Source organism: Sorex araneus, chromosome 4, assembly GCF_027595985.1.
Source record: "Sorex araneus isolate mSorAra2 chromosome 4, mSorAra2.pri, whole genome shotgun sequence".
NCBI lineage: Eukaryota > Metazoa > Chordata > Mammalia > Eulipotyphla > Soricidae > Sorex > Sorex araneus.
Window position 1 is genome coordinate 37,664,311 of NC_073305.1, and position 12,755 is coordinate 37,677,065.

At 50.4% G+C, this 12,755-nt stretch overlaps 1 protein-coding gene across 1 annotated transcript; it reads left to right on the plus strand.

The window, feature by feature from the left end:
- Positions 1 to 11,216: 11,216 nt before the first annotated feature.
- Positions 11,217 to 12,209, plus strand: CCR8 (C-C motif chemokine receptor 8). Its single transcript, XM_004614555.2, has one exon. The coding sequence runs from the start codon at positions 11,217 to 11,219 to the stop codon at positions 12,207 to 12,209; it is 993 nt and encodes a 330-aa protein (XP_004614612.2).
- Positions 12,210 to 12,755: the final 546 nt, after the last annotated feature.

The window sequence follows — 12,755 nt, forward strand, 5'->3', positions numbered from 1 at the left end:
ACATGCAAAGCACTCTCTGTTCTTGGAGTTATCTAGCTCCCATCTCTGCTCTGTCCTCTCATCTTTCCTCTCTTTAAAACGTTCTGACTATGCACCAACTCACCTCGAAGACTTGTAGAGTCAATTGCACTCGACTCCCCAGCACAGGGCCTCACATTAGGCCTCTTCTCAACAGACTTCTCGGGATGACGATGAAGTCCAATATCGACTTGTATCACTTGTCATCCCGTTGACCTTTGATTTGCTCGAGTGGGCGCCAGTAACATCTCCATTCGTCCCTGTTGCATGCTAGGGTAGCCCAATGGGATCTGCTCCCTCCAGAAAAACGAAGAGCCTCAAACCGTTCGTTCAGGGTTTTGACAAAGAAGTTCTGACCATCTCATAGGTGGGCGGCCATGCGGTCTTTTGATGTCCCATGAAATCCAGTTGGTAACAGCTCTAGTCCAGTGGTCATCTCTGAATCGCATTACGACCCAATATCCACAGTAGCTAGAAACATTTCGGCGAAAGCTTCCTCAAAGTTTTTCTTGTCTATTTAAAAAGTCTTCAGATATTGTTTGAGGGTTAAGCCAGTGTCATTTAAACTCTAAAAATATGCACCAGCAGGAAGTGGAGGTAGAAATAGAACGTAAGTTAAGGTGGTTCTTGGAATCAAACCTGAGTCTTCCATGTGTAAAGCATGTGTTCCATTCCACTAAGCTATCTTCCCCACCCTTAAAAATACTGTTTAGGGGGCTGGAGCAATAGCACAGCAGGTAGGGCATTTGCCTTGCACGCAGCCGACCCAGGTTCAATTCCCAGCATCCCATATGGTCCCCCGAGCACTGCCAGGAGTAATTCTTGAGTGCAGAGCCAGAAGTAACCCCTGTGCAATGCTGAGTGTGACCCCCCCCAAAAAAATACTGTTTAGGAGCTGGAGAGATTTCTCAAAAGACTAAGTACATGCTTCGCATGAGGGAGCCTCAAGTTGAACTCCCTGTAGCACCTGGTCCACCAGCATCAAGCTGAGAGTAGCCCCAGAGCACCAACTGAGTGTGATCCAAAAACAACCTGAATATACATGTACACTGTAGCACTGTTGTCCCGCTGTTCATTGATTTGCTCAAGCGGGCACCAGTAACGTCTCCATTGTGAGACTTGTTGTTACTGTTTTTGGCATATCCAATATGCTACGGGAAGCCTGCCAGGGTCTGCTGTGTGGGTGGGATACTCTTGATAGCTTGCCAGGCTCTCCAAGAGGGACGAAGGACTCGAATCCGGGTCGGTTGCATGCAAGGCAAATGCCCTACCCACTGTGCTATCATTCTAGTCCATATTTATATTTAGAATACATGTACACATATACAAGAGAGTCTCTTGCCCGAACGCCTGGCTGTCTTCCCCGGGGCCCCTTGGAGGGAATGGGCTCCAGCTTCCCTCCCCACCCCGAACAGAGCTCCCGGCAGCCAAAGACCACTGGAACCTAGCTACAGCCATGCTCGAGGCCCCTCTCCACACATTCAAACAGGCCTTACACATGAAGGACTGGCAGAGGAACCCAGGTGTGTGTAATCCCATCAATGGCCAACATCCAGAGACTTAAAAGCAAGCTCCCAGAAGCACTCGGCCGCGAAGGGCCTCTCAATATCTTTAGTCTACTTCTCCCTCTGGGAGAAACTGTCAAGTTTCTAAGAGTTTCTTGCCTGCATGGGACAGCCTTGCAAGCTTCCCATGGTGTACTCATATGCAAAATCCAGTAACAAGCTGGATCTCATTCCCCTGACCCTGAAAGAGCCTTCAGTGTGACATCGTTGGGAGGGCCGAGTCAAGAGAGACTTCTAAGATCCTAGGGAAAGGACGAATGAAGAGGTTACTGACCCTGCTCAAGAAATCGATGATTAACGGGATTTTGTGATCGTGATATATGTATATATATTTCAGTTGTAAGCATGCCTACCTCTGAAGGCATTCTTTCCAGAACCCATGGACTATGTCTGTGCAGCAGACTTGGAAGATTCATGATTTCTGTAGGCTGTACATGACGTGGGCGGTAGTTTGGTTTCTGTTGCCTTTGGTTCAAGTGCCAGACTCCCTGCCCATGGCACAGCGACAGCACAGTTGACCTATTTCCGAGCTGGCATCTCAGAAGTTGCATCCAGGTCATCCAAGTCTTCAGGCCATAATCCCCAGACATCGTGGACTGAATCTTTACGGAAAAGAGCCTTTGTAATTGTGATTGAGTCTAGGAGCTTGAGAAGGGGCGACCAATGTGGCCTATTCCGCAGGACCAGTGCAGGCTTGTGTCTGTGTAAACTGACACACTTGTCCGTACATGCACCCGTCTGTATGAACTGGAGCAGGATTGCACAGAGCACACCAGCAGAAAGGGTGCAAGGCGGGAAGCAGAGAGCCCAGGTGGGAACGACGCCCCTCAGGCTGGAGCAGGGAAGGACTCTCCTCTCCACGCCCCTACCCACTCGCCTCTGAGTCCCAGGGAGCTCCCTCTGGGCGTGCAGCAGTCCGAGGGCAGCAGAGGATGCATTCCTGCTGCGGCAAGTCCCCGGGTGTGCGAGCTTGTTAGAGCTCCCCAAGGGACTTCTGGCCCAGGAGAAGGCGGGCGTGGAGGGGTGGGGTTCCCAGTCGGCCGGGACACACACCATCCTGTGTAATGGGACCCACAGCAAGGGGGTTGCTCCTCCACACACGCTGTGTGATCCTTTGCCCTCTCTTCAATGACACCCGAATCCTCATCTTCCTCCGCCTCCATGCAGGCCATGGCTCAGCGAGAAAAAAAATAGCAGTGGCCCAGCGTGGCATCGCCTAGGAAGGCTCCTTGAAGGCCCACGAAGCACAGAACTTGCAACACTCCTTAAGACACACATCAGCTCAAGGGCTGGAGCAATAGCACAGAGGGTAGGGCATTTGCCTTGCACGCAGTCGACCCGGGTTCGATTCCCAGCATCCCATATGGTCCCCTGAGCACCGCCAGGGGTAATTCCTGAGTGCAGAGCCAGGAGTAACCCCTGTGCATCGCTGGGTGTGACCCAAAAAGCAAACAAAACAAAACAAAACCACACACATTGGCTCAGAATCCCCTTCCCCGAGGGCACCCCCTTCTGCCGAGGTCCATCAGCTTGGTCATACTGGCTTCTCCTGACCCTCTGGGTTCTCCCAGCTTTGATGTGCTCAGGACGGGTGAGTGGAAACCAGTCCACAGCCCTGCCCTCTCCTCAGAGCACCGGGCCCACAGCGGCCCTTGCGCCAGCCAAGGAGATAGCTCAGAGGGCTGGAGCATGGCCTGGATCTCCACGCCAGGCCCCAGGTTCAATCCCTGGCAGCTCACAGCACTCCCGCAAGCCCTCCTGAGGCTAACCACCCTCCCGCCCCACACCCTTCGGGGCTGGTGTTGGCTAGACTTCTGGCTCAACTGGAATTGGGCTTGGGGAAATTCTGGCTGAGTCAACGAGCTTCTCGGGCGTGGCTGGGCTGGTGACGGGGGCTCCTGCTCCTTCCCCACAGGCATCATCATTTCCATCACGGCGACTTGAGTCAGCGGCCCTGAGTGCCACTGGCTGCTCAGTGGTCTTCTGTGATCACACGCAGAACGCTCATACCAGTTCCAGGGCTTTCCCCCAGAGGCTGTCGGGGACGGGGGTTGCCCAGGTCTGAACAGGGCACCAGCAGATACTTGTAAGAAATGAAACTGTCAGGCACTGGGGCCAGAGCAATGTCTCAGGGGACTGAGTGCGCCATGTTTCACGTTCTGGAGGTTCAGGGTTCAATTCCCAGCACCACTTACCAACACCACACTCTTGAGCACAGCTGGAAACACGCCCTGAGCCTGGAGCCCTCAAGCACAGCAGGTGTAGCCCCTGAACCCAAACCCCAAAATAATAGAAAATTGTTTAGTAAAGAAAGATTGATGGAGGGGTACTGACATGAGGCATTGAGGACTCATGGCTGTTAAACTGTGTCTCAAACAAGAAGGGGAGGGGGCTGGAGGAATATTACATCAGGAAAGGCATTTTTCCTTTATTTAAAAAAATTTTTTTAAAACTTTTTATTAGAGAATCACTGTGATGTACAGTTACAAACTTATGAACTTTTGTGTTTGCATTTCAGTCATACAGTGATAGTTTACCCATTCCTCCACCAGTGCCCATTCACCTCCACCAATGATCCCAGTATCCCTCCCACCACCCCCACCCCATCCCCCACCACCCCACTCTGCCTCTGTTGTAGTTTGCAATAGAGGTATTGAATGGTGGAAAGGCATTTTTCCTTGCACAAGGCCAACGTGGGTTTAATTCCCTGCACCCTTCTGATCCCCCAGCCCTGTCAGGAGTGATTCCTGAGCACAGAGTCAAGAGTAAGCTCTGAGTACTGCCAGGTGTGGCTCAAAAACCAAAAAAATAAAGAAATAAAAAGTAAAATAGAACAAAATGAAATAAAGCAGAAAGGCAAAATAATATTCACAGGAATGTCATCTTTCCTTGAGGATTCTTCTTTCTCCTTCTCTCTATGAGTAACTTCCACAGATGTCCAGGAGGGCTCCGGGGAGCAAGGATGAAAAGGCAACTCTGTCCCTGTGGTCAGAAAATTAGGCAGAGCCATCACTTATTAGCCATTGGAGAGACAGGCCATAATCTGTTGGTGTGGAGAGATGGTGTGACCCAATTGTGAAGGTGGCATGACGAGAGCTCTGTGCCACCGTAATCAGGGGGTCTGCACTGTCAGGCCCTTTTAGGTTCTGGCCTCTTTATAACGTACTCCACTGCCCTCATCTCAGCCAGTGTAACAGACTCTGTGCTTATGTGTGCATGAGTCTGTCCTGACTCCACAGAAAAAAGCTCAAGGGCATGAGAGATGGTACAGTAGTAGGGATCTTGCCCTGCATGTGACTGCCCCCAGTTCAATCCCCAGCATCACATATGGTCCTATGAGCCCATCAGGAGTTATTCTTGAGGATAGAGCCAGGAATAACCCCTGAGCATCACCAGGTATAGGTCCCTGTCCAAAGAGATGAAAGCTCAAGGGGGGCAGAAATAGGACAGGGGCAGGGCGCTTGCCTTGGTCTGGGTCCAGTCCCTTGCACAGCATATGGTCCCCCAAGTGCCAGCAAGAGTTATCCCTGAGTGGAGAACCAGAGTTCTCCACTCCTGACCACTGCCAAGTGTGACCCAAACACAGAAGAAGGAGGAGGAGGAAGAACAGGAAGAGAAGGAGAAGAAAGGTCAAATAATCAAGTGAGGTGAGGCCATCATACTAGCAAAAAGGCAGATAAAATGTGATAATGTTGCTTTTTTTATTCACATAATATTGTGACTTTTTAAAATGAACAGATATTTGTGCAGGTAGCATGTGAGATTAAATATTCTACTTTAAAACAGTATTTCTGGTAGCTTCTAAGTGCCTTCCAAATCAAAGTAGGCAGGCTAGTGTGGGGACGTGAACTGGGGCCGGGAAGGGGCTTGGCAGTGAGTTGGGGAAGTCCTAAAACCAGGATGTGAGCTGAAAAGGAGCTCTTGTTTTGTTTTTGTTTTTTGTTTTGCTTTTAGAGTCACACCCGGCAATGCACAGGGATTACTCCTGGCTCTGCACTCAGGAATTACTCCTGGCAGTGCTCAGGGGACCATATGGGATGCTGGGAATCGAACCCGGGTCGGCCGCGTGCAAGGCAAACGCCCTGCCCGCTGTGCTATCACACCAGCCAGAAAAGGAGCTCTTGCCTCAGGCCCTAGCTCGAGAATAAGCACTGCAGCCTGAACCCCAAGGCTGGACCACCCCACATTCCTGGGAGATGTTTCGTAGGCACTAAGATCTGAGCAGAATCTAATGTCAGCCCGAATGGACCCATGAGGAGAGGAGCTCCTTCAGCTGGAACAAAGGCCCTAGGACAGAGACCACCAGAACTCAAAAGCCTTCTTCCTTGACAACATCCTGGCAGCGCACAACACCCCCGAACCGGAGCAGCCCAGAGAGACGCCTACGAAACCAGCTTTGCTAGAGCAAGAGTCAGCCTCATCTCGACCTGGGGTCTGTCATCCCTCCTTTCACTATCAGAAGTTCTCTCTCTGTCTCTGTCTCTGTCTCTGTCTGTCTGTCTGTCTCTGTCTCTCTTTCTCTTATCTCTCTCCTCTCCCAGAGTTCCTAAACAAAAATAAAAGATTTGGGTTTTTTATTTGTTTGGTTTTTTTGGGGGGGCTACTCTGTCTTCTCCTGAAATTCTGTGCTGTGGGACTAGACAACAAACTTGACACAGGCTAGGGATGAGTCTTCCTTTTCCTGGAAAGAACAGAGTCTCAACTTGGCCTGAGATCCACAGAACATTCCAGTGGAAGGGACAAAAGGGATCAGAGGGTCTCAGGAGCAGCTGAACGGCTGCCTTCGTGCGGCTGGAAGGATCATATAGGGGACTGTGCAGGATTCCCCACCTGCCCTCTGTTTTATTGAGGCACCATCACTTACAGTCTTGTGAATGACAGTTTTCTGCGTATATCTATACCACACCCACCCACCACCAGCATGTCTACCTCCTTCTACCAATGTCTTAAGGACCCCAGGTAAACTCAGTTTGGTTTTGGTCTTGGTTTTGGGGGACCACACCAGCAATAATCGAGGCTTACTCCTATCTACACTCAGGAATCACTCCTGGTGGTGCTCCGGGGACGAAATGGGAATTGAACTCAGGTCAGCCGCATGCAAGACAAGCGCCCTACCCGCTGCGCTATCTCTCTGGCCCCTCAGCTCTGCTTTGGATGATCCCCATAGGATGGTAATGTGCTGCCTGTTGTGGTTGCCTCCTTCCACTCCCTGTTCCCCCATCATTCCACCTGCCACAAAACTGCTTCTGTTATCCATCAGCCTTCTTTCCCTCTTGCATCATTTTCTTAAGTTAGGATTCTAAAAGTTGGCCCAGGGTTTTCCAGCACACTTTACATTTTCTTCATAGTCCCCCGTCCCCCAATTTCATCTTTTTTGAGGGGAGGGGGGCTCACCCAGTGGCGCGAAGGGAACCATGTGATGTCCACGGTTGAACCCAGGCTCCTGCAGCAAAGCATGCGCTCTAGCCCTTCACACCGCCTCCCCAGCAGCCCCCAAGTGTGTCTTGAGCTGAGCTCTGGGTTCCCTTGCACAGCTGCCTTGCTGCAGGGTGGAGGCCGCCAGGAAGGCACCTCATGCTTTTCCTTTTCTCAGCGTGTTCTTTCACACTCTAGGGTCTGTCTTCACGCGTGCAGGTGGGGAAACCTCCCCAAGTCACCAAGGCCGGGGAAGGTGCTAAAAGCACTGCTTGCTTCTACTCCAGCCTGGGGTGGGGGGTGAGTCAATTCCAGAGTGAGAATCAGAGGCGCTGATGTCAATTGCCAGCCTGTCCTGTACTCCCCAGTTCGTACTGAAAGTTCTGATTTGTTTTCACAATCCGGGCTCCAGAAGGAAGCGATCAGTCTTATTTCTACACACACAGACGCCACGAGTGGGTGTCTCAAGAGCTACAGCCACAACGGAGTTTCAGAATTAAGCAGTGGTAATACTGAGGATTTTATTTTTCTGTTTGGTCTTTGGGCCACACCCAGAGGTGTTCAGGGCTTACTCCTGCACTCAAGGACCACTGCTGGTGGAGCTTAGGTGACTTTATGGGGTGCCAAGGATCAAACTTGGATTGAACATGTGCACAGCAAGCACCTTACCTTCTGTACTACTGCTCCAGCCCCTAGATGTGTGTGATTTGTGTTTCCCCCATACTTTTCCACGCTTTCTCCCAATGTCCCCTAATTCTGAGGAGGTTCTCAGACGCTGCTAAGTGACTGGCTGATCTAGGTTGGCCTTGGCTGGAGCTACTAAGACCTCTAGCTGATGGTATATTGTCATTGAAGAGTTACAAGGACAAGAAAGAGACTGCTTTCAGGACTGCTAATGGGACTGGAGTGATAGCACAGTGGGTAGGGCATTTGCCTTGCACGCGGCCGACCCAGGTTTGATTCCCAGCATCCCATATGGTCCCCTGAGCACCGCCAGGGGTAATTCCTGAATGCAGAGCCAGGAGTGATCCCTGTGCATTGCCGGGTGTGACCCAAAAAGAAAAAAAGAAAAAAAGACTGCTTACAAGAGGCTGCTTTCAAGTCTCTGCTGGCATATCCTTGCCAATCCAAAAAGAGTCCATGACCCAAGTTGCAGAGAGAGGGCACTCTTTATTATTATTATTATTATTATTTTGCTTTTTTAGGGTCACACCTGGTGATGCACAGGGGTGACTCCTGGCTCTGCACTCAGAAATTACCCCTGGCGGTGCTTAGGGGACCATACGGGATGCTGGGAATCAAGCCTGGGTCGGCCGCATGCAAGGCAAACACCCTAGCCACTGTGCTATCATTCCGGCCCCAAGATGGCACTCTTTAGATACAGAGAGATAGACTTTGGAACCATCAATGCAACAAATCTTCTGCACCCTTCCTAAAGTGAGTTCTTAGAGATGGGGAGCTTTTGGAACTCCTTTACTCTGTCAACAATTCTGGGAGCTCATTTCTTTCTCTTAAGCTGGGGGAAATTTAATTGAACTAAGTCTTGGGGGACCCTAGGCTGGGAGAGGGGGCTTCAGGGGAAGTACCTCAAAGACCTGTGTGTGCTTGCCATTTGGAAACAAAGGTTTGATCCACTACATACTTGGGTTCACTCAGCAACATCAGGAGTAAACCCCAAGCATGCACTACCACTGCCAGGTGTGAACTCCAAAACCAAGAAAATAAAATAAAAATAGAATGAGTGTTAGATCTGGATCATAGCCCAGTGGTAGAGTGCCTGCCTTTCAGGTCTTAGAGACACCCCAAGTTTGATCCTCGGCTACATACAAACCACAAACCATACAATCTCTCTCTCTCTCTCTCTCTCTCTCTCTCTCTCTCTCTCTCTCTCTCTCTCTCTCTCTCTCTCTCTCTCTCTCATTATAAGAATCGGGTGAATCTCAAAGGGCTTTACTTGTTGAAATAGTCAACTCCCTAAGTCTACTGTTAACTTTCACACAAATATATTACAGAAGAACAGCTCTGACGTTGACCAACATACATATCTGGGGGCTGGAGCAATAGTACAGAAGGTAAGGTGTGTGTGTCTCAACTCTCACAAGCAATGGTGTTGTGAATAACCATGCTCAGGCTTTTGTGTGTGTATGTTCTCAATTCTTTTAGGTAAGTACTCGGGAGCATGACTATCGAGTGCTCTAGCTTTGAAGGACATTGCCAATCTTCTTAAATGACTGTTTCATCACTTGGATAGACATAGATATTGTGACATGGATAGAACTGGAGGGTATTTTGTAAAGTAAAATTAAGTAAAATAAGTGAGAGGGGGGCTGGAGTGATAGCACAGCGGGTAGGGCGTTTGCCTTGCACGCGGCCGACCCGGGTTCGATTCCCAGCATCCCATATGGTCCCCTGAGCACCGCCAGGGGTAATTCCTGAGTGCAGAGCCAGGAGTGACCCTTGTGCATCGCCAGGTGTGACCCAAAAAGCAAAAAAAAAAAAAAAAAAGTGAGAGGAAGGACAAATTCTAAATAACCTCGCTCATCTGTGGACTAGAAAAGGACAAGAGAATGGACAGTATCTAACAATGAAAACCCATGGTCTTGGATTATAAAACTGATTATTAACCAACAAATATTGGACTAGAGGTGACAGGGATTACAGTAGAGGGCCGTAGCCACTTTGGTGGTGGAGGGGCTAAGATTATGTTGGTTTCCTTTCACAGTGTCTAGTATGAATGCTGCATTTCTTGTGTAATAAAGAAGCACATAGTATTGTCATTCTCTAAGTAAAAATAAATAAATCACTGTAGGAGGGTCCGCCCTACCCTGCTTGCTACTCACCACAAGAGATAAGGTGCCTTCAAAAGAGCTTCACATCACTGAGCTGCACGCACAGGAGAATTACCAACTTGGAAACCTCTAATTAAGGTATGTACTAATAAGCATGCTTGGGGAAGGAAAGACAGAAGTAGAAGGCTCACTTTTCTGTCTTTAAGGGCAATAAAGGAAAGGTCAGTGAGCACAAGAAAAAATATTTTGGGGAGAATGTCCCCCAAAGTGTCCCCAAAAATGGTCTACTCCAGGTGTGGTGCTCAGGGGCTCTGTGGTACTGGAGATTGGGGCTAAGACCCCTGCATTGTGCTCCAACCCTTTGATTTACCTCCTGACCCCAAGAACCTGCTCATACTCCTGGATAGTATGTCAAAACAGAAGGAAGGTGAACTAAGATTGCTTTAGAAATAACCGGGAGGGAGGGGAGCCAAGCCAATGCACTGCAGTAAGGCATTTGCCTTGCAGGGACCCTAGCAGCGTTTGACCTCCAGGTGTTCCATATGGTTCCCTGAGCACTTCCAGGAGTGATTTCTGAGTGCAGAGCAAGAAGCTGAGCATTACTGGGTGTGGTCCCAAAACAAAATAATAATAATAATAAGTGTTATTATTATTATTATTATTATTATAGAAGGGAGGATTGTTCTGAGAAATAGTGGCTACAAATCTAGCTTCATAGTTCAGGGACCATTCTTGGAGAGGGGTTACAGATTTTCAGCAGCTCTGGTTCTGTGTTCAGGGCCCTCAGAAACAATGTTTTTTGGCTTTTTTTTAAACTTTATTTTATTTTTTGGGGGGAGGTCACACCAGGCAATGCACAGGGATTACTCCTGGCTTCGAACTCAGGAATTATTCCTGGAGGTGCTCAGGGGACCATATGGGATGCTGGGAATCGAACCCAGGTTGGGTGTATGCAAGGCAAATGCCCTATCCACTGTGTTGTTGCTCCAGCCCCAGAAACAATATTTTTCAATCTCTTTTGGGGGTCCGTACTTAGGTAATAACTTTTATTTTTTGGCTTCAACATATGAAGGCAGGGAACACAATTTGGCCCTTATTTTTTGGGTTTGTTTTTTGGGGGGTGGGGTTGTTTTGTTTCATTTTCTTGGAGCGGGGGCTGGCATATGTCTTTACGTTCAGTGATTCCTCTTGCCTTTGTGCTCAGGAGTCACCCCAGATCTGGAGGTGCTTAGGGAGCTATAGACAGTGCATATATAGCGTGGGAGATCGGATGGGGTTAGGCCACGTACCAGGCAAGCCCCTGACCCTCTGTACTGTCTTCCCGGCCCTGTCGGTTCATATTTTTTTAAATAAAAACATGTTTAAGGAATGACTTTCCCTTAGGTACCCGTGGGGCAGGTGTCCCCACACATACACACGCTGCACCCCCATGGATGCCACCCTGGCGCCAGACACGAACAGCACCGACTACTACTATCCGGACGGCAGCTCGAGCCCCTGCAGCGGGGAGGTGGTCCAGAGCCGGAGCAAGGTGCTGCTGGCCGTCTTGTACTGCCTCCTCTTCGTGCTGGGCCTCCTGGGGAATAGCCTGGTCCTCCTGGTCCTGCTGGCCTGCAAGAAGCGGAGGAGCATCACGGACGTGTACCTCCTCAACCTGGCGCTGTCCGACCTGCTCCTGGTGTTCTCCTTGCCCTTTCAGACCCACTACCTGCTGGACCAGTGGGCGTTTGGACTCGTCCTGTGCAAAGTGGTCTCCGGCTCTTACTACCTGGGCTTCTTCAGCAGCATGTTCTTCATCACCCTCATGAGTGTGGACCGCTACCTGGCCATCGTCCGCACCGTGTACGCCCTGAAGGTCAGGACGGCTCAGAAGGGCGCCGCCCTGAGCCTGGCCGTGTGGCTGACCGCCCTCGCGGCCACCAGCCCCTTGCTGGTGTTCTACCAAGTGGCCTCGGAAGACGGCGTCCTGCAGTGTTATCCCTTCTACGACCAGCAGGCCTTGAAGTGGAAGCTCTTCATCCACTTTGAGATGAACGTCTTGGGCCTGCTGATCCCCTTCCCCGTCCTCATCTTCTGCTACGCCAGCATCCTGTGCCAGCTGAGGCGCAGCCACAACCGCAACAAGGCCAAGGCCATCAGTTTGGTGCTCCTGGTGGTGCTCGCCTCCTTACTCTTCTGGGTCCCGTTCAACGTGGTCCTCTTCCTCACGTCCCTGCACGACCTGCACGTCTTGGACGGGTGTGTGGTGAGTCAGCGGCTCATTTACGCCACCCACGTCACAGAAGTCGTCTCTTTCACGCACTGCTGCGTGAACCCCGTTATTTACGCGCTCCTGGGCGAGAAGTTCAAGAAACACCTCTCGGACATATTCCAGAAAAGCTGCCGCCTGGTCTTCCCCTACCTCGGGATGCAGATTCCCTAGGGAAGGCTGAGAAAGGTTCTTCTCCGGCCAGCTGTGCTCCTGATCCTCCCCCAAGGACTGTGTCTTGTGAGGAGGGCACCCCCGAGCGAGCCCCTGTCCTCACCAGCTCTCCTTTCTCGGGAGACAAAAATGATTCCCTTGGGGCTGGAGCGATAGCAAAGTGGGTAGGGCGTTTGCCTTGCACGCGGCCGACCCGGGTTCGATCCCTGGCATCGCATATGGTCCCCCAAGCACTACCAGGAGTAATTCCTGAGTGCAAAGCCAGGAGTAACCCCTGAGCATCGCTGGGTGTGACCAAAAAAGCAAAAAAAAAAAAAAAGATTCCCTTTCATTGTTTGGGTTTGCCTCCCCCGCCACCCCACCCCTTTTTTTGGTTTCTGTTTTGGCGCTTGACTCAGGACTTAAAAACTGGAATGGTGACAGTGACAGTCGTGGGAGCATCCCCCAGTTTTTTTCTTTTTTTCTTTTTTACTTTTTGGGTTACATCTGGTGATGCTCAGGGGTTACTCCCAGCTCATGCACTCAGGAATTACTCCTGGAGGTGCT

Excerpts from the sequence above, each read along its gene's own strand:
- CCR8 (XM_004614555.2), top strand. The coding sequence starts at position 11,217 with ATGGATGCCACCCTGGCGCCAGACACGAACAGCACCGACTACTACTAT.